We start from the raw sequence: 16,598 nt of genomic DNA on the forward strand, positions 1-16,598 counted from the left end.
TTATTTTCATGTCCTTTATTCAGATTGTGTGCTTGCACATTTTTCTCTGCTCTCTCCTCTATTGATGTTCAACATCTCAGCTAATACCTATGACACTGTATGACACATCATCTATTGATGGAAACATTCAGACCCATGCCCACATTGCAACATAGTGGGTGTACTTGTGAATGAATGTGTTTTTGGCTAATCTTTGTGTCAGACTTTGTTGTATTATGGGGCAGGGAATATTTCTTCTCACCTTCCATCTCTGCTATATTGAATACCATTGCTGCCTAATACATAACTGACAGTGATGTAGTTGACTGAGAGTAGATTCTCTGATGTTGGAACATAATGGCTTATGGATAATGTTTTCACAGATACAATACCATAATAATGTAATGTAAGAGAATCTGAGTACTTCATCTGCACAGAATTAAGTTTTGAGCATGCATGCTATCATTAGTATAAACTACCATTCTCCAAAAAAACTGAAATCAGATATTTATGTGCTTACTCTAATTGCTGAAGAGATTTACTTTTTGGGCTTCCTTCACTTGAATCCTGATTCTCCAGAGTCCCTAGAATATCCTAAAAATGTAAGTTGTATTAGTTGCGAATATTCCTGACAATGTGCACATCTGAGGAGGTTACAAAGAAACGACATCAACTCCCGGACCGCGCTATCCGTTCTTACCTAGCCGCCGGCAAAGTAGCACAGCCGCTAAAAACATGTTCTTTTCCTTCCACCACGACCTCACGAAAGTGAAAACATAAGGTACCTGTTTCCTCCTCTATCATTTGCTTTCCAATCCATTCCTGTCGAACTTGAAGAGCGATAATCCAACGCCAACACCTCCGGACAAATCCCATTCAAAAGGAGCGGCAGCCGGCAACAGGCGCTTGGCTTCACGCTTAGGTAAATGGAGACCACGAGCTATCTCTCCTCTGTGTTATCATGTACAGAATTGGCGTCGACGTTGGAGGTGCGCAACGATACACTTTATACCTGAAATGGACCGACGATAGGGAGCAGGAACGAATACGGACGGTGTCATTGTCGACCTCACCAAGACTCACGACCCGGAAACACGCGGCATCGTAGCGTCTTTCAAGCATAAGACGACTGTTGATGTTACGGACGGTATCGAGGCTGCAGTGAGGAACGTCCTGACTGATGCGAATGTCGACCCTCGCGATGGGAAGGTGCTCAGTCTGACCATTGGGACGACGGTAAGCCAACCTGCTGCCCTGTGGATTCTTGTTCACATCTTTTGAGTAGCACTTTATCAATGCTGTCGTGCAATCGGATGCAAGGAGGCTGCAGAAGGTGGCAATCATTCGGCTTGCTGCTCCTTACACCGCCGAAGTCCCTCCTGTTCGTCCGATTGCATGATAGGCTTCCCTCTGCCTTTCATTCTGATATTTGCACAGTTCGTTGATTTCCCGGAGAATTTGAAGAAGCTCATGAATGGGCACTACGCGATAATTGCCGGTGGTCTTCAAATGTAAGGCGTATCTTTGCCGCATTTACATTTACACATGGCTTATATCGGGATCTCAGAGATGGCCGTCGAATCAATGATATTATAGAAACTGAGGTTGTAGAACAAGCGGTTCAGATCAAATCCAAGAGCCTGAAAAATGTCGTCGTTATCGGAGTGTGTACGTCTTTAGTTTCGGTTTTCTCTGACCCCTGCTCAAGCTGTATCAGTTTCTCCATTGGACGTTTCAGGTATCAATGAGTACAAGGTCCGAGACATACTTGCTAGAGAACTTGGTCTAGACGTCAACATTATATGTTCTCGTGATGGTGTGTTCTCCTGCACCAGTTCAACAACCCACCACTGATAATTGTTATCACAGTTGGACAAGTCGGCTTCCTGGAACGCGAAAATGCATCTATCCTGAACGCGTCGATCACCACTTTTGCACAGCATACCATACGAGGATTTGAGCGGGCCATGAAGAGGCTCGGGTTAACGTGTCCTCTTTACATCACCCAGGTCGGTTGTTTGTCCGGATAACGCTCGGCTTCTCATCATTGTAATTCAGAACGATGGCACACTGACGACGGCTGCTGATGCTGCACAGCTGCCTATCCGCACATTTTCTTCTGGAGCCACTAATTCCATGCGAGGCGCTTCGTATTTGGCTGGGATCGATCTAAAGAGAAAAGACGGAACTGGAAAGAGTATGCTCGTCGTGGATGTAGGCGGAACGACCACAGATGTGGGTATGTTGTTGCCAAGTGGGTTTCCTCGGCAAGCCGCCGCGTTCATCGAAGGTGCGTCGCTTGCTCCATCAGTCCCTCATATCCTCAATTTCTTTCCAGTGGGAGGTGTTCGTACCAAGTGAGTAATTGCGGAGGCCATTGACCTAACGTTTACTGACCTCTTTGCAAAGCTTCTCCATGCCAGACGTCAGCTCCATCGGTCTCGGGGGCGGCTCTAGGGTTCACACTGAAGATACCAAGGTTACTGTAGGCCCGGATTCCGTTGGTCATTATGTGGGACCGATGCTTTTTTCCTCATTCCAGACTGACACGTCCGTGAAAGTTGACTCGAGATGCGAAAGTGTTTGGTGGCAACATTCTGACTGCGACTGACGTTGCTGTCTGTGCCGGAGAGAAGGATATCGGTGACGCGTCCCTGGTGTATACAGTAAGTGATGATGTGGTGGCGAAAGCCCAGTATGCTGTGAAAAGGCTACTCGAGGTGGGTCTGGACCCTTTCAGTTGTGCAGACCTCTCATTATCTCACTTTAGGGTGTCATTGACCGCATGAAGACGAGTCCAGAAGATTGCCCACTGCTTCTTGTCGGTGGAGGATCTGTTATTGCACCCCCTACTCTCACTGGAGTCAAAGAGATCATGTAAGTATAGAGTTCATCTTTACCCTATGACAATGATATATCTTTATCCAGCCTCCCTCCCTTTCACAGCGTCGCTAATGCCGTTGGGGCTGCCATTGCGAATGTATCGGGGGAAGTCGACACCATCGAAATTCTGGAGGGCAAGAGTCTGCCCGATACGCTCGAACGGATAAAGGTAGAGGCTATGGCTAAAGCAGTGGAAGCTGGCGCGGATCCACAGACGACCAGGATCGCAGAAGTCAATGTGCTGCCTGTACAGGTGAATTTCACTGCCTAGGCGTTAGCATGTGTTGTTAATGACGACTTTCTTATAGTATGTCACCAATCAGGCTACGAGGATCATTGTTAGGGCTATTGGAGAGCTTGGGACGCCGAAAGAAAGCAAAGTTGTTCCGAGTAAATCAGAAGATCATCAGGACCTACCCGAAGATAACGAGGTCGAGGCTGTACAAAAAGTTCTTGCAGAGAGTGCGGAGATCGTCGAAAGGATAGATTACGAGACGTACAGACCCACCATCGTTGGCGATGAATGGATTGTTACTGAGACAGATCTCTGTGCGTGTGGTCCAGTCCCTTCTTATTCCCGCCGTTCATTCACATATTTGTTTCTTGCAGTCTTCATAATGGAAGGATGCGGAGTGCTCGGAACTGTTTGTTAACAAATATCCTCTACCTTTTCCTGAGATATTAATTGATTCTACACCACAGGGAGGAGGCGGATCACCTTATCCTTCGTATCTCATTGCTAGAGAAATTCTTCATGATGGTGGTTGTATCAGGGTGGTCGACCATTCATCTCTCCCGGATGAAGCATATGTAGTTCGGGGCGGTATGATGGGCTCTCCATCCGTTGGCTCTGAGAGACTGGAGGATGCGAAGCAAATCTTGACGGCCGGCAAGGAGTTAGCCCGTCACTGTGGTATTACGGAGTATGTCGCCACGTTGTGGTAAGGGCGATATCCGTTTTTTGTCGTCTTTCATTGTTCACAGATGTTCCAAACTGTAGCGATGAAATCGGGGGTGGTAACGGAATGCAGTCATTGATCTTGTCTCAGTGCGTTAGATATTATTATATTCCCTTGGCGTAAAGTAACCATTCTACAGCTACTATAATGTCCCTGCCTTGGATGGTGATCTGATGGGTCGTGGTACGTTGTACAACTGACCCAGACTCACTTAAGCTCACGTATATTTAGCCTATCCTAATCTCCACCAAACCATTCCCTGTGTGTACAGTTGTACACCACAGCTGGCCGAGAGACTGACTGCTTTTGATAACAGCTGTATACGGTTTACCAAATGCGTGAGCACCTTGCAGACTGATTCTCAGCATGTCCTTATGGACGAAAATGAAATAGTCTTACTCCCTGCGCCTTACACGATGGAGACGGAAATGTCGTGGTATGTTAATCTGTACATTTATGGCCTAGCCTAACAGGCTCGTAGATCATGAGCCGTGCAAAGGACAATTATGCAGTAGAATCATTCATGAGAGTTGTAACAACGGAGATGGGCTCATCTGCCGCACTCATCCCTGCGCCAATGACCGTAACAGAAGCCAGAGACTATGGTGTTCGTCGAACTCTGAGCCAAGCGTGGGGTATCGGTCGTGCTATTGCCATGTGCCGACAGAAAAGGTATGTCATAAAGTCATTGTCAGACCTGATACTTATTGTCCGGCTTCATCAGTGATTTGAAGAGTGTTCCAGATGAGATTTTGAAGCTACAGAACGGCAAGCTTGTGTTTATTGGAAAGATTGTCGACGTTTCTCGGGTTTGCATCCTTACCTATTTCCGTGTTCAAAGCACTCATGAGCTGTTGCAGGAAGTTCGGGCAGGTTTCACTTGGGGAGAAGTGAAGATTGCGCGACTGCGCGAAGATGAACTAGAAGACAGTTCCGCCAGCAGGTTGGATATGGACTATGGCCCTGATGACTATATGATTATCCCGTTCCAGAACGAGAACGTGTGCGCCTATATTGAGAAGCCTGATGGCGGCCGCAGCGTACGTTGATTTGATGCTTCACTTATTCCATTTCCGATTAAATAAACCAATAGGTTGCTGCTATTGTACCGGACCTCATCAACGTGTTAGACTCTCAGAGCGGCTCCCACTTGGGCACACAGATGTGTAGGTCACGGTCCGGCGATCCGAACACTGTTTATTAATATCCTTTTTCAGATTCTTACGGTTTGAGGGTAACTGTGATAGTCATGGCGGGATCGCCACTCTGGCAAAGCGAGAGAGGACTCAAGAGCGGCGGACCTGCTGCGTTCGGGTAAGTTCGGTACAGTAGCTTATTGTGGTGGACGCCATTGACCAATAGGTAGGTTTGATCATCCATATACCCCTGTTGGAGAGTACAAAACTCCTATGTCTGTTATCGAGGCGTACAGATGATAAAGGCAACGATAAAGTGTACCATGTAGATTTTTCTCGTTCACCCTGGCAGACTCTGTGATAAAGCAAGGGGTATAGATATTACTCGAGACCAGGTTACATGTGGAAAACACAGGATCAAAGCGCATATACTTGTGAGAAACCGTGACTGTAAATCTAATCATCCCATCAAACATCTTCGTCAGTTGACTTGTCTTCCTCTTTCGCTCCGTTGTTAGCGGGTAGAGTGTGTAACTGAATGGTTCCTAGATGTGTCGCAGTGCCGCTTTCTGCGCAGACAGGTGGACTGCCAAAGTTCATAGACGTCAAGGGTAGCGTATTGAGAGTGCTCTTCTTCCAGGCTCGACCTTCCGCCAAACGGTATATGATAAGGTAACCTGAAATTTGCTTTTACAAAAGGATACTGAGCATCAGCAACCAATCATTATTCTAGATGAATGGTAAAACACACCTGGGTCGATGAAGCGACACCCAGGAATATTTGATTAGATGGGTGCCCCACGGCGTAGGTGACTAGGAACAAAATAGCGAAAATTGAGTAGAGTGCAGCAGACTCGATGATGATGGTAGCGAGTGAGACGTAATGATGGGCATGCTCGGGGGGAAGACTCGTAAGGAGTCTACGGCGATACATGTAGAGTCGTAGAATAATGAGAATGGTGAGAATGATGTTCAAGCCGAGAGATATCGAATAATATGATGTCCCGTAGGCAAGAGGCAAGGCACTGTAAAAGGAGAGCCCGGGCTGGCTGGACTGAAGTGTCCACAACGTTCCCATTACTGTGCGGCAATAGATGAATGCAGATGCGATATTTTGATAATAAAAAGACGCACCAAAGGAAGCCAAGAGTGTTATAGCAGGAAAGGCGGTTATAACATATGCCACGATCTGACCGGATGCCGTCCAGATAACCCAACATCGCCACAGCTAGGTCAGGGGTAAATAACATCGTTAGAGATCAGGAGACCGTGTTGAACCCACCACTAGTATGTCGGACAAAAAGGTCATAACAAACAGTGTTGCGTAGAATATGACGTTCACAGCTAGGTTCTGAGTGTCGAGGAAGAATTGCCATGGACCCCCTGGGTAGTTGCGGTTGTCGATGTATATCATTTGCACCGTATTGGCCTGAACCCCGACAAAGATAGCCTCAATCGATAAAAGCAACGTGATGTATGCGAGTAGGAAGAGAGCGATTGGATTTTGCTTTCGGCGCTTCCAAAGGTACGTTGCGCAGGATACATAGAGCACAGTTTGGATTCCTGGGGGTTGGGTTATTATCATCAGTATTGTGGAGGAAACGACGAAAAAATAGTCCTCTACCGAAGCCTAATCCAACAACGACATCTCCAGCCAGGAAGTAGCGCTCGAGCATGATGGTTTTGTACGGTTCATCGGGACCGTAGTAAGGCATCGTGTTAGAGAGGGGTTGTAATTCCGTACTAGAGAAGGTTACGTTCTTGTACAGGTCCCTTATACTTATCTCGCAAGGACACGGAGCCTTTGGATACAGGAAGCACTGACAATCATCTTGGACTGGGAAAAAAAACGTCAAGCACCAATGCTGCAGTGATCGAAAAGTCACGAGCTCTTATAAATAACCTCCTCCTAATACGAGTCCTAGGATCGCAGGACCGTTCGTAGCTTCGAAGTAAGTAGAGTGCTCAAACTCAGGGAAGGCCCCCAACATGCGTCCAGGGCCGTAGAAAGCGGCGTTTGACAGAACACATCATACTTCAGATGATACCAACCATTTAAATATCGACAGTCCGTGTGAGCATCAATCGATACCAACGAAGTCGGAGATTCAGGTGGTCCCAAATATCTTCCGTCACATTCAACGGAGACCAATTGATGTATAGATGGATGTACCATGAACATTGCCTTCGTTAGTGGGAATAAAATTAATACTATTCTCATGTCATGAGTAGAAAACTGACAGAGAACTCACTGCAGACTGATAATCATCAGCGGAAGATTTCGGCATACGATGGCCGTCGAGATCGAGACACGCACCATTATATCTTGCGAGTTCGTGGCATGCGTAAAAATAAACATATATCATTTATCTGTGTCTTCCTGGCATGGGCAGCAAAGGGACACCCAGTCTGATCGGTACTATTTTGACCGTCTTGGTGGTAGGTGAAGTTGTTGTTCCTCAGCCAGCGTTGGGTGGTCGAACAATGGTGCAAGATCCATGGGAGCTCCTTGTACTCATAGATCAGTCTTCGGACGGATATCTTCGATGAACAACAACATATACTTTCCGTCCGACAACACGAGCTCCTATCAAGGCGGATCCCTCCTCAGGAATGTTGATACCAAGCACAGAAATCGGATTGTCCAACAATAACTTGTGAAACTCTGGCACGAGCTGTTCCAACTGACAGAAGACAAGGAACGAACCACCTCTAGCCCAGGACGGACGAGTAGTGTTATCCCCTTCCTCAGCCAGCAAAATCGCTCCCGCATCGACGGCAAACTGACCCAATAAGGGTGATGATTATGAAGCCCCTGACGGCAGGCTGACTGATTCCGTCCATGAACCCGAAATCTGAGTATGCATCCATATCAACGATCATCCTGAATCTATAAATGGATGACTTACGTTCGTGACCGTCCTCTGATCCAGGGCGAGCTGCACCTTGAACGCGATGCAGCTCGCCAATAGAATCGCATAAATGCGACAAGATCTTTGATAGGTCTCATGCATGTTATCAAAGGTGTCCGACACAAGAAGGAAAACGCCATGAACAGAAGTTCCGGCGAATGACTGTACCCAGTTGCCAGTTCCAGGATCACCGATGTTGGCCGCATCCGCTTCCTGTCCCATAGTATAGAACTGATCACCTAGATCATCCTGAATGCCCGGTACAGAGAGCCCTGAATGGGAAAAAGCGACGTTGACAGATGTTAGAGGCTGCGTAGTGACGTTCAAAAGTCGCGTTTTGAATACCGAAAAAGAAGAGTAGCTCCTTCTTCTTCTTCATTCCCACTCTGTATTTTCGGTCAGTTGAAAGGACAGGAACGACAACTTGAATTGACTGACAAGATATCTACCTGGATGTAGGTCAAGTTCAAACCAACGGTGGCTGCTGCTGCTTGAGCTTCTAGAGCAGTTGGTAGTTCTGGTTGGGCCGCGGGGTCTGTTCGCGATCTTTAGCTGAAATATTGATGGACGCAAGAAGGCCCGTAATATCCAATATAGATGTCGTTCGGACGTCTTGTTGGCGGGGAAGCCTGCCAGGGTGACCATCGACACTGAAGAAGATCAGGGAAAGAAGCATAAGAAAGGTGGAGATTGCTCTGAAGGCCTTCGTCTTGGATGACAATAAAAGGATGGCAATCCATGAACGCACCTACGCTTTTAAATCAAGCTGTGGAAACTCACAAGGAGTACCCGACTCTTCAAGAAATTCGTTAATGTTCCTTCCTCAGATTTATGTCTCACTTGAAGATTCCTAAATCGATCATAGACAGCTCTAGAAAGGGGAACTCAATTTCTGACTGACATGCTACAGGGCTTAGCTCGACTGCCTCTCCAAAAATCTAAAAGTCAAGAATTCTATTTCTTTCCGAGATTGAAAACAAGAAACCTCCCATGATGTATATGTAGCTTGACCGACCGAGATTGATGATGGAGGCAGTTGGGTTAAGCATCTACGGGATCAGATGGCCGTCTTCTTACTGCGCCTTCTCGTTGAAGGGCCTCAGCATCAAGATTTACCTTCGATTCCTTGAACGAAAAGTCCGGATTTATCGCAGAGAGCGTATTTTCCCCTCCTCTGAACTGCGAGTCCAAATTTTTGTGTCATGCGCGTGTCACTCCAAGATCGACGAGACCGAAACATACACTCGCAGAATCCAAGTGAACAGTCATTACTCCTCGTTTTCGACACAGAATCGCAAGAGGCACTTTCGAAGTTATGCACAGCCGACGAAGAGTCCTCTGAATGAGAGTGGATCGATTGATGACGAGCTTTGTCTAGAACCACAGAAAATCTCATGGTAAACTTTGAAGAATCAGAAGTAAATTCCCCCCCAAGTTTGCACGCAGTTAATCAGCAGGGGTGCCAAGTGTGCACTCTCGCAGGCCTTCCAATTCCAAGTGGTAGTACTCCTTACTAGGTGCCCGCTGGCAGAAAGGAAAGAAAGGAGGCAAGGAAGGCACGAGTTGACAATGCAAGAGCGCGGCCCGGAGGCCGGCTTCAAATATTCCTCCCACACCGCAAGCATCTACTTCATTCAAAAGTCAATTCAAACTTCAACTCCGATCTTGCAGAGGGACAAGCACACATTCAGGTATGTCTCGCCTGATATTGGTTTCGATCTCCCAATAAAGTTTTAAAATGTTACGCTCAGCTTTACTGAGTTCCATTTCAATGGCTCTAAAAAGCACTATAATAAGATATTTGATATAGATGAGCAGTCTCGCCTCTTCACATATAAAGCAAGTATTTTCATAGTGAGCAGGATAACGGACTAGAAGCGAATATTACTAAAGTCTAAATGCTACCATAGGTCTAATCTTCTACGCATTCAAAAAAAAATTAACCCAAAAGAAATTAACACACATCCATATATTCCCTGCACCGCTCCCTCAGCCTGACCCACCTCCCACCATTCCACTGCCTGACTCTCGCCCACCCATCCTGAGCGGCCATGCTCTCTATCCATAGCAACACGGAACAAAGCGCAAAATCTGCGTACGAAACCTGATACCCCATCGCCACCACCCCATCACCATCACCTGCATTCTTATCCAAAATCTTAGCAAGGAAATCAAACTGCTCTTTGACCAGCATCCACGCATGCTCCCGCTGCGGTCCCGGGGGCAGGGGTTGGCTCATATGCACGTTCGTCTGGCTGCGCTCCGGGAGCTGCTGATGGCTTAGAGGAACCATAATTGGCAGAAGGGGTTTAACGAAAACCTCCTGGATGTAGTTCACAAACAGTGTTTGAAGCGCGCGCGATCCCTCGGGAAAGACTGGACGCGCTGGATAGCAAGATTCGAGGTACTCGGCAATGATATTCGGGTTGGACAGGACCTGGGGCGCGGATGGATTCCGCGTAGGGTCTACTATGACCGGTAGGGTATAGACTGGTCGCCCGTCGCTTCTCTGGGAACTCGGAGGCGCTCCGATAGATCGCAGAGTGATCTCTATGTTCTGAAATTCAACCCAGACAGTGCGGTATCTGAGGTGTTTGTAGTTCAAAATGAAACTGCCAAGGTCGGTTCAGACAGAGAGGAGACCAGGAAGCGCGATAGCGCACGTACCGTATTCGCCATATGTTCGGTGCCCAAGGCTGGGCATTCTGTCCTGGAACGTCGTACAGCGTGATAGCTGGAGGACTCGAAGGACGTCTAGACATGGAACACCTCTATGACAAGAATCTATGTTTCGTATCGTTTTATACCTATTTCTGAATATTCAGCGCTTATGACTTTGAACTAAGTCATTTCTCCCTAGGATCGCTATCAAAAAGTCAGCCAAGATCCCCGTTACAGCGCTGACGGTGGTACACTCCCACTCGGCATACACCACCAAAGACAGGTCCTTGAGACACGAAGTGATATAGACACCGTCATTTCGGCGTCAACAAGAGTCAATGCGTGTTCTATTGCATATTCTGATCTCAAGGGCGTTCCGCGTCCAATTCTTACGGCTCCCTGGCCTGTGTATGGTATCAGCAAACTTCGGATTTTTCCGTCTATTTCGAGTTCGACGCTGACAGGAATCTACCCTACCTTGGTCATTTAGGTTGAAATATGATGATGGATGACGATGAGGGTATTTCATACGTACATCGAGACCTGGGGCTTCTAACTGTGTACGTCATTATCGGTTGGTATTACTGTGGTGGCCCGCTCCTACTGGCTACATTTGGACATTAGCATCGAGGTTCCGATGTACGTCTCGGACTGGTAGGTGAATCGAAGGGAAAGACAGATCAGCGTACCTCCTTCTCGGTGTAAATTCTGAGTTGTACTATTTAGACGCTGGCTCAGAGTGAAAGATACCGCAATCTTCGGGCGCTTCGCTTCTCGTTGAATCAGGATTCGGACTGCGACGGTCTCGGATAAGTACTTGCAGAAATAGCAACTTGAACAAACGCTGAAACTTTATTCTGACGCGCATCTTTCCCTCAGCATTACTAAACGATCGCAAAGGAAACGGTACCGCGGGTGGTACCAGATGACCGATGTAGTTACTGTAGCCGATCTCATGTCCTTGTCCACCTCACATATTCCGTTTTGCGAGTCGGCCCCGTCGTTGGGCGCGCTGATGTTCCGAGTAGTGACTCGTAACATTTGTCGGAACCTTCGATGGTGCGATCGGGGCCTGTAAAGAAGAGTCATACACATCGCACATGATGACAATGTTCCGACCCTCTGTCGGAGATAGGTCTACAAAAACAAGTACATTTTTCGGTGGCAAGCGGTCTAAATGTTAACTGCTGCAATTCCATAGTGTTTATATTCTTTGACATTCTCGACTACGATAGGCGGAGCGACATGTCATGAAACCCATTCCAAGACCACAGGCATTAGCATTGAAATATCTATCTACGAAAGCCATGTAACTGTAAGAAAACAAGAGTATAATTAAGAGTACAAACAACAGCGAAGATACAACAAAACGATAGGGTAATTCTAGACTGGCTACTGTACTTCTATTGAAGTGATTAAGAATTAAATTGACCGGACTTTAGTGCTCATCCATATAGGGACGGCATCGCTCCCACAGTTGGAGCCATCTCCCACTATTCCAACTCCTTACCCGCAACCATCCATCTTTCGGCGCCATCCGCTCAATCCAGATCAGAACCGAGCAGACCGCGAAATCCGCGTAAGACACCTCCCGACCCATCGCAACGACCCCATCCCCGTCCCCGGTATTTTTAGCCAACACATTGGCGAGGAACTCGAACTGCTCTTTGACCGCTGTCCAAGCAACCTCGCACTGTGGGCCAGGAGGGAGATACTGTCCAGGAGGGCTCGGAGCATCGGACGTTCGGAAATGCGATTGGATTCGTTCCGGAAGGCGCTGATGGCTGAGGGGGACCATGATTGGGAGGAGAGGCTTTACGAAGACTTCCTGTATGTAGTGGACGTAGAGTGTTTGGAGCGCGCGGGATCCCGGGGGGAAGACAGGTCGTGCAGGGTACGTCGATTCGAGGTATTCGGCGATCGTGTTGGTGTTGGAGAGGATCTGGGGAGCGGAGGGGTTCTTTGTGGGATCAATGATTACAGGAAGAGTGTATACGGGGCGACCATCATTTCGAACGGCACTAGGCGGGGCACCCAGTGATCGTATCGTTGTTTCGACGTCTGGGAACTCGACCCATATGGTACGATAGCGGAGGCGCTTATAATTTAAGATGAATCTGATAAGGTGTTCAGAACAATCAGACGCGCCCGTGAAGACGGAAGGATAGCTTACCGAATGCGCCAAATATTTGGAGCCCAAGGCTGGGTATTCGGGCCGGCAGCATCGTAAAGTAATATTGCTGGGGGGGCCGGAGCGATTTTACGCGGCTCGTGGCGCGACATTATTAGAGTAGATCGTCAAGGAAATGCGCGCGGCGCCGAATTTTGAGAGCCCTCTACGTTTGACGTAGATATCCCGTATCTGGGAACGGCGATGGAGCGATGGAGCGACCCAAGACCTAGCCACCAAGAGCCGCAGTAGAGATAACTTATATACGAGATGCACTAACAATCGTTTCCGGAACAGCGCCCGTCATCAGCACCGACAGGAAGGCTCAGAAAGGAACAAAGAGAATCGATAGCGAACCAGTGCAAGTCCAGAGCAAATAGGGAGATTACTCTGGGATGGGAAGAACAACGAGGCGTCGTATAATTCCCTAAGAGGTAATTTAGAGCGATTTCACAGCGAGATGACTGCAAATCGCTTCGTCATAGACCCTTGTGGCAGTACACGCCTCGATCGCCGGAGAGATGCGATTTTATGCAGAAAAATCCCTGGTTTTTCATGATGTTGTAGATCCCTATGGATATAAAAGCAGTGAGAGTGTTACTGGATAAGAAAAAATTGTGCTTACAAGTGTGTGGTTGCCATGACCGAGCCGCTACTGCAATGACTCTGAAAGACGACGTTGCACAGCCTCAGGTACCTAGGTACCTGATCATGACTCATAATTTACAGTCTGCATCAATTTCGATTTGCCTTGGAAAGAACTGACAAAATATGAGTCTTCCTTTGCCCTCTTTTTAGGACGCTAGACCATGTCAGCTCAATGTTCGAAACTATATGCTTTTTGGCAAAATTCGGAACTTGGAGACTCACCATTCGGCCTCTGCATATTGCTGTTGCAGTCAGAAATATACGATTTACAGAACCGGTCAAACTCTTTCCGTGTGGCAGCGGGAGCGCGGTCACAAAAGGAATCCGGGACTGGGGTGAGGACCATGCTATATTTGTCGAAAACGTGGCCTTGTGAAAAACGTGACATAGCCAAACATCGCCACGGCGTCATTCCGACTCATACCATCCCCGGCAAGGGGGGATGGAAGGGAAACGACCAGAGGAGGACAAGCTCAACGCCGGAAAATCGCGGCTGCCCAGGGTCAATAACCAGCCGAATCCCCCCCCCCTCTCTCTCCCCGGCAAAAAAGAAGCGTTGAGCAATAAGTAATTCGGAGGAAGTACACGGTGGGAATCACTGGCACCCACGTAAACATGGACCCATATACTTAGTCACCTTCTACCACGCGATTTTCTGGCCCTTGAATCACGACTCGGTCAAAAAGGTCTTTCCGGTCTCCATGTCTACCTAGCGCTTGGTATTTCGTGATTCGTGATTCGATAGAATATCTACTACAGGTCATACTCCGACCTGCCCTCGACGTTTCAAGGTTTCGCTAGGGATGATAAAGATCGTCACCACGTCCCGCGAACGAGTACATGTATCTCCTCTCTGAACAAAGGGTTTCTATTGATAGTTGGGTTCATGCATCGCATCATGAATTGTTCGGACTCATCACACTAATCTAACCCGGTACCAATCAGCGCGGGTACCAGCGCGCTATAAAGGTGGGCGTATGTCGACAAACTGTAAAGAGGCGCCGCCGCATCACGGAGTTACAGGCAAAGCACATGGGAGTTATAGTAATGGGAATTTAAAATCTCATCAATCGAAAAGCAATTTTGAAGGACTGTCTATAACATACACAAAAGTCTACTTAACTTCTCTTCCTGTGACACAGACAACACTGTACAATCGTTTATAAATTTCTTTCCCAACGTTACCATTTAAGCGGAAAGCTTAGTCTTGAGCAACGCCTTGAGCGTCTCGCCGTCCTCAGCAAACTTCTTGATACCTTCGTGCAACTTGTCGAACGCCATTTGGTCTTGGAGAAGTGCCCAACGGAACTCAGGCTCGTTGTCGATGAAAGTGACCTTTGGAAGCTCTTTGGCTTGGGCAGCTGCGGCGACACACGTGCGTCAGAGAAACGCATGGTGCACAAGAATTACACGGCTGCTCACCGATAACCGCATCGAGCTTTTTGGGGACAGGCTCCTTTGACTCTTTCAGTTCTTCGAGAAGGGAAGGCGAGATGGTCAAGAAGTCGACACCGGCCAACGCTTTAATCTCCCCGGTCTATGGGCATCCATGAATATAGACACGACGGTTGAAGCGAATGCCGGATACGCACGTTACGGAACGACGCCCCCATAACGATGGTTTTGTAGTCATATTGCTTATAATAGTTGAAGATCTTCTTGACAGAAATAACACCAGGGTCTTCATCGGCCTCATAGGTCTTTCCAGTAGACTTCTTGTACCAATCCAGGATCTGTGCGGAGGTGAGATTAATCGATAGCGGATGGAAGGTTAATTTACGCGGCCGACGAAAGGAGAGATCAACGTGACACCGGCCTCGGCACAAGCAACGGCTTGACCAAATCCGAAGAGGAGGGTTAGGTTACAGTGAATGCCGTCGTCTCGCTCGAGTTCCCGGGCAGCTTGGATGCCCTCCCACGTCGAGGCAATTTTGATGAGGACACGGTCCTTCTTGACACCGACTGAATCGTACAGGGCAATGAGTTCCCTAGCCTGGTGGGAAAATGAGTAGGAATACCGATATAGGCAAACATTGCGCACCTTGGCCTTTGTTGCCTCCTTGTCAAAGGAAAGTCGGGCGTCAACCTCGGTGGAAACCCGGCCCGGGATGATAGCGAGAATCTCCTTGCCGAATTCGACGAGCTAAAGATGATGAACACGATGAACACAAAACCCCATAAATTCCAATGCAATACTCACAAGCCTGTCCATGGCAGCATTGGCTTGGGTGTTGATATCACCACCCTTAGACTTTCCAAAGGCGACAGCAGCGTCAATGAGACGAGCATATCTGGCCTTGTGGGCGGCAGCCAGGATCAGTGATGGGTTGGTCGTCGCGTCCTGAAACCAATTTATCAGCATGCCATGCATGATCTGCTGGCGCTCTGCTGTCTTACCTGCGGCTTGTAGACATCGATGGCTGCATCGGCTTTGTCAGTAGTATTTCGCAGCAGCAGACATCGAAGACAAACATTCGAAGTCGCCAGAGTCAGAGACGACGACAGTACCGGTCTGCTTCAAATAATCGAGAGAGGTCGTCATGATGGTTGGGGAGAAAGAAATATCGAGGATGTCTAACCCGTTGTAAGCGTCACAGGCGATCATGTGATGTTAGTTCGGCCCGATTTTCCGGATTTACAGCTTATCCGCCTCCTTCCGCTATGTACAATTCTGCCGCCAGCCAGTACTAGTGACCAATGCCTGAGATATCGCCGAAAAGTCTTTAATATCTGCGATATGATGATTACCCAACTGCTGCTGGCAATGCTCTCATGGTAGATTGGAAAAAAGTCCATGGAAAGGTATGTCTTGAGACTGTGACTCGGACATTCCCTGCTAACTTGGTATTAAATGGAAGAAGGATAGGTCCGGCGCACCTTCTGATATAGCGAGTATGGTTTCGTATCTAGCTTCCAAAGAAGCTCGTTTTACTGTGACAGGTATCTCGCTTTCTCTAGTGGCCAACAATTGAAGCCCTGAACATCGAAAGGCCGTCTCAAATGTCATGTACCATTACTACGAAACACTCATATTCCTGAGTTTCCAGATGTCAGGTTCATGGTACAAATAAAAAATAGGGATGCGCACGAAGTCTGTATTAGTTCGGTAGCACATAGCCAGGCTTCTATCATCTCACGTACGCCTCCCTCGAACTTCGACTCATCGATGCCACCGGTACAGATCAAGGACGCGTAGTGCAGCGCTTGGCGCCAGAATCAGCACACCCTTTCCGCCAATTAATTGCGGCAA

General features: G+C 47.9%; 7 protein-coding genes across 7 annotated transcripts; 2 read left to right on the top strand and 5 right to left on the bottom strand.

The window, feature by feature from the left end:
- Positions 1-940: 940 nt before the first annotated feature.
- Positions 941-5,557, top strand: BT62DRAFT_1051113 (DUF917-domain-containing protein; the record flags this gene model as incomplete). The annotated part of the gene is made up of 27 exons (XM_043178527.1): positions 941-968; positions 1,016-1,215; positions 1,265-1,360; positions 1,417-1,490; positions 1,547-1,647; positions 1,697-1,795; positions 1,849-1,988; positions 2,038-2,269; positions 2,318-2,336; positions 2,389-2,491; positions 2,541-2,699; positions 2,750-2,856; positions 2,908-3,115; positions 3,171-3,411; positions 3,472-3,506; positions 3,565-3,803; positions 3,863-3,910; positions 3,961-4,004; positions 4,053-4,082; positions 4,138-4,159; positions 4,215-4,257; positions 4,303-4,493; positions 4,546-4,630; positions 4,673-4,861; positions 4,915-4,987; positions 5,039-5,135; positions 5,188-5,557. 27 exons carry the CDS (start codon positions 941-943, stop codon positions 5,255-5,257), a joined length of 2,973 nt encoding a protein of 990 aa, XP_043033693.1. The 3' UTR covers positions 5,258-5,557.
- On the bottom strand, positions 5,294-7,142 carry BT62DRAFT_938261 (uncharacterized protein). Its single transcript, XM_043187497.1, has 5 exons — positions 6,582-7,142; positions 6,240-6,520; positions 6,092-6,185; positions 5,709-6,037; positions 5,294-5,644 (listed from the first exon to the last, which is right to left on the bottom strand). Exons 1-5 carry the CDS (start codon positions 6,670-6,672, stop codon positions 5,426-5,428), a joined length of 1,014 nt encoding a protein of 337 aa, XP_043033694.1. The 5' UTR covers positions 6,673-7,142; the 3' UTR covers positions 5,294-5,425.
- Positions 7,013-8,514, bottom strand: BT62DRAFT_1012980 (uncharacterized protein; the record flags this gene model as incomplete). The annotated part of the gene is made up of 9 exons (XM_043178003.1): positions 7,013-7,142; positions 7,199-7,282; positions 7,362-7,465; positions 7,522-7,740; positions 7,789-7,812; positions 7,867-8,141; positions 8,215-8,255; positions 8,308-8,404; positions 8,439-8,514. The coding sequence occupies 9 exons, from the start codon at positions 8,512-8,514 to the stop codon at positions 7,013-7,015; spliced, it is 1,050 nt and encodes a 349-aa protein (XP_043033695.1).
- Positions 8,515-9,712: 1,198 nt separating this feature from the next.
- On the bottom strand, positions 9,713-10,840 carry BT62DRAFT_976096 (uncharacterized protein). The gene is made up of 2 exons (XM_043189218.1): positions 10,537-10,840; positions 9,713-10,481 (listed from the first exon to the last, which is right to left on the bottom strand). Exons 1-2 carry the CDS (start codon positions 10,629-10,631, stop codon positions 9,824-9,826), a joined length of 753 nt encoding a protein of 250 aa, XP_043033696.1. The 5' UTR covers positions 10,632-10,840; the 3' UTR covers positions 9,713-9,823.
- A 1,044-nt stretch (positions 10,841-11,884) lies between these two features.
- BT62DRAFT_957237 (uncharacterized protein) lies at positions 11,885-12,886 on the bottom strand. The gene is made up of 2 exons (XM_043188403.1): positions 12,704-12,886; positions 11,885-12,647 (listed from the first exon to the last, which is right to left on the bottom strand). The coding sequence occupies exons 1-2, from the start codon at positions 12,811-12,813 to the stop codon at positions 11,969-11,971; spliced, it is 789 nt and encodes a 262-aa protein (XP_043033697.1). The 5' UTR covers positions 12,814-12,886; the 3' UTR covers positions 11,885-11,968.
- Positions 12,887-14,259: 1,373 nt separating this feature from the next.
- Positions 14,260-16,119, bottom strand: BT62DRAFT_938267 (transaldolase). Its single transcript, XM_043187498.1, has 8 exons — positions 15,821-16,119; positions 15,746-15,768; positions 15,549-15,689; positions 15,390-15,491; positions 15,129-15,341; positions 14,941-15,081; positions 14,771-14,885; positions 14,260-14,709 (listed from the first exon to the last, which is right to left on the bottom strand). Exons 1-8 carry the CDS (start codon positions 15,951-15,953, stop codon positions 14,537-14,539), a joined length of 1,041 nt encoding a protein of 346 aa, XP_043033698.1. The 5' UTR covers positions 15,954-16,119; the 3' UTR covers positions 14,260-14,536.
- Positions 15,942-16,409, top strand: BT62DRAFT_1081049 (uncharacterized protein). The gene is made up of 3 exons (XM_043179632.1): positions 15,942-16,150; positions 16,207-16,288; positions 16,396-16,409. Exon 1 carries the CDS (start codon positions 15,957-15,959, stop codon positions 16,125-16,127), a length of 171 nt encoding a protein of 56 aa, XP_043033699.1. The 5' UTR covers positions 15,942-15,956; the 3' UTR covers positions 16,128-16,150; positions 16,207-16,288; positions 16,396-16,409.
- Positions 16,410-16,598: the final 189 nt, after the last annotated feature.

This window comes from Guyanagaster necrorhizus (assembly GCF_019112545.1).
Source record: "Guyanagaster necrorhizus MCA 3950 unplaced genomic scaffold BT62scaffold_53, whole genome shotgun sequence".
NCBI classification, from domain to species: Eukaryota; Fungi; Basidiomycota; class Agaricomycetes; order Agaricales; family Physalacriaceae; genus Guyanagaster; species Guyanagaster necrorhizus.

What these genes read in the sequence shown, in the direction of transcription:
- BT62DRAFT_938261 (XM_043187497.1), bottom strand. Translation starts at nt 6,672, where the DNA reads ATGCCTTACTACGGTCCCGATGAACCGTACAAAACCATCATGCTCGAG. An exon ending in TTTTGTCCGACATACTAGTG is followed by an intron (nt 6,186 to 6,239) that starts GTGGGTTCAACA and finishes CCCCTGACCTAG; the next exon opens with CTGTGGCGATGTTGGGTTAT. An exon ending in GTGTCGCTTCATCGACCCAG is followed by an intron (nt 5,645 to 5,708) that starts GTGTGTTTTACC and finishes CTTTTGTAAAAG; the next exon opens with CAAATTTCAGGTTACCTTAT.
- BT62DRAFT_976096 (XM_043189218.1), bottom strand. Translation starts at nt 10,631, where the DNA reads ATGTCTAGACGTCCTTCGAGTCCTCCAGCTATCACGCTGTACGACGTT. An exon ending in CCGAACATATGGCGAATACG is followed by an intron (nt 10,482 to 10,536) that starts GTACGTGCGCTA and finishes CGACCTTGGCAG; the next exon opens with TTTCATTTTGAACTACAAAC.
- BT62DRAFT_957237 (XM_043188403.1), bottom strand. Translation starts at nt 12,813, where the DNA reads ATGTCGCGCCACGAGCCGCGTAAAATCGCTCCGGCCCCCCCAGCAATA. An exon ending in CCAAATATTTGGCGCATTCG is followed by an intron (nt 12,648 to 12,703) that starts GTAAGCTATCCT and finishes ACACCTTATCAG; the next exon opens with ATTCATCTTAAATTATAAGC.
- BT62DRAFT_938267 (XM_043187498.1), bottom strand. Translation starts at nt 15,953, where the DNA reads ATGATCGCCTGTGACGCTTACAACGGGTTAGACATCCTCGATATTTCT. An exon ending in AGGAGGCAACAAAGGCCAAG is followed by an intron (nt 15,342 to 15,389) that starts GTGCGCAATGTT and finishes TTTTCCCACCAG; the next exon opens with GCTAGGGAACTCATTGCCCT. An exon ending in TCTCTCCTTTCGTCGGCCGC is followed by an intron (nt 15,082 to 15,128) that starts GTAAATTAACCT and finishes ACCTCCGCACAG; the next exon opens with ATCCTGGATTGGTACAAGAA.
- BT62DRAFT_1081049 (XM_043179632.1), top strand. Translation starts at nt 15,957, where the DNA reads ATGTTAGTTCGGCCCGATTTTCCGGATTTACAGCTTATCCGCCTCCTT.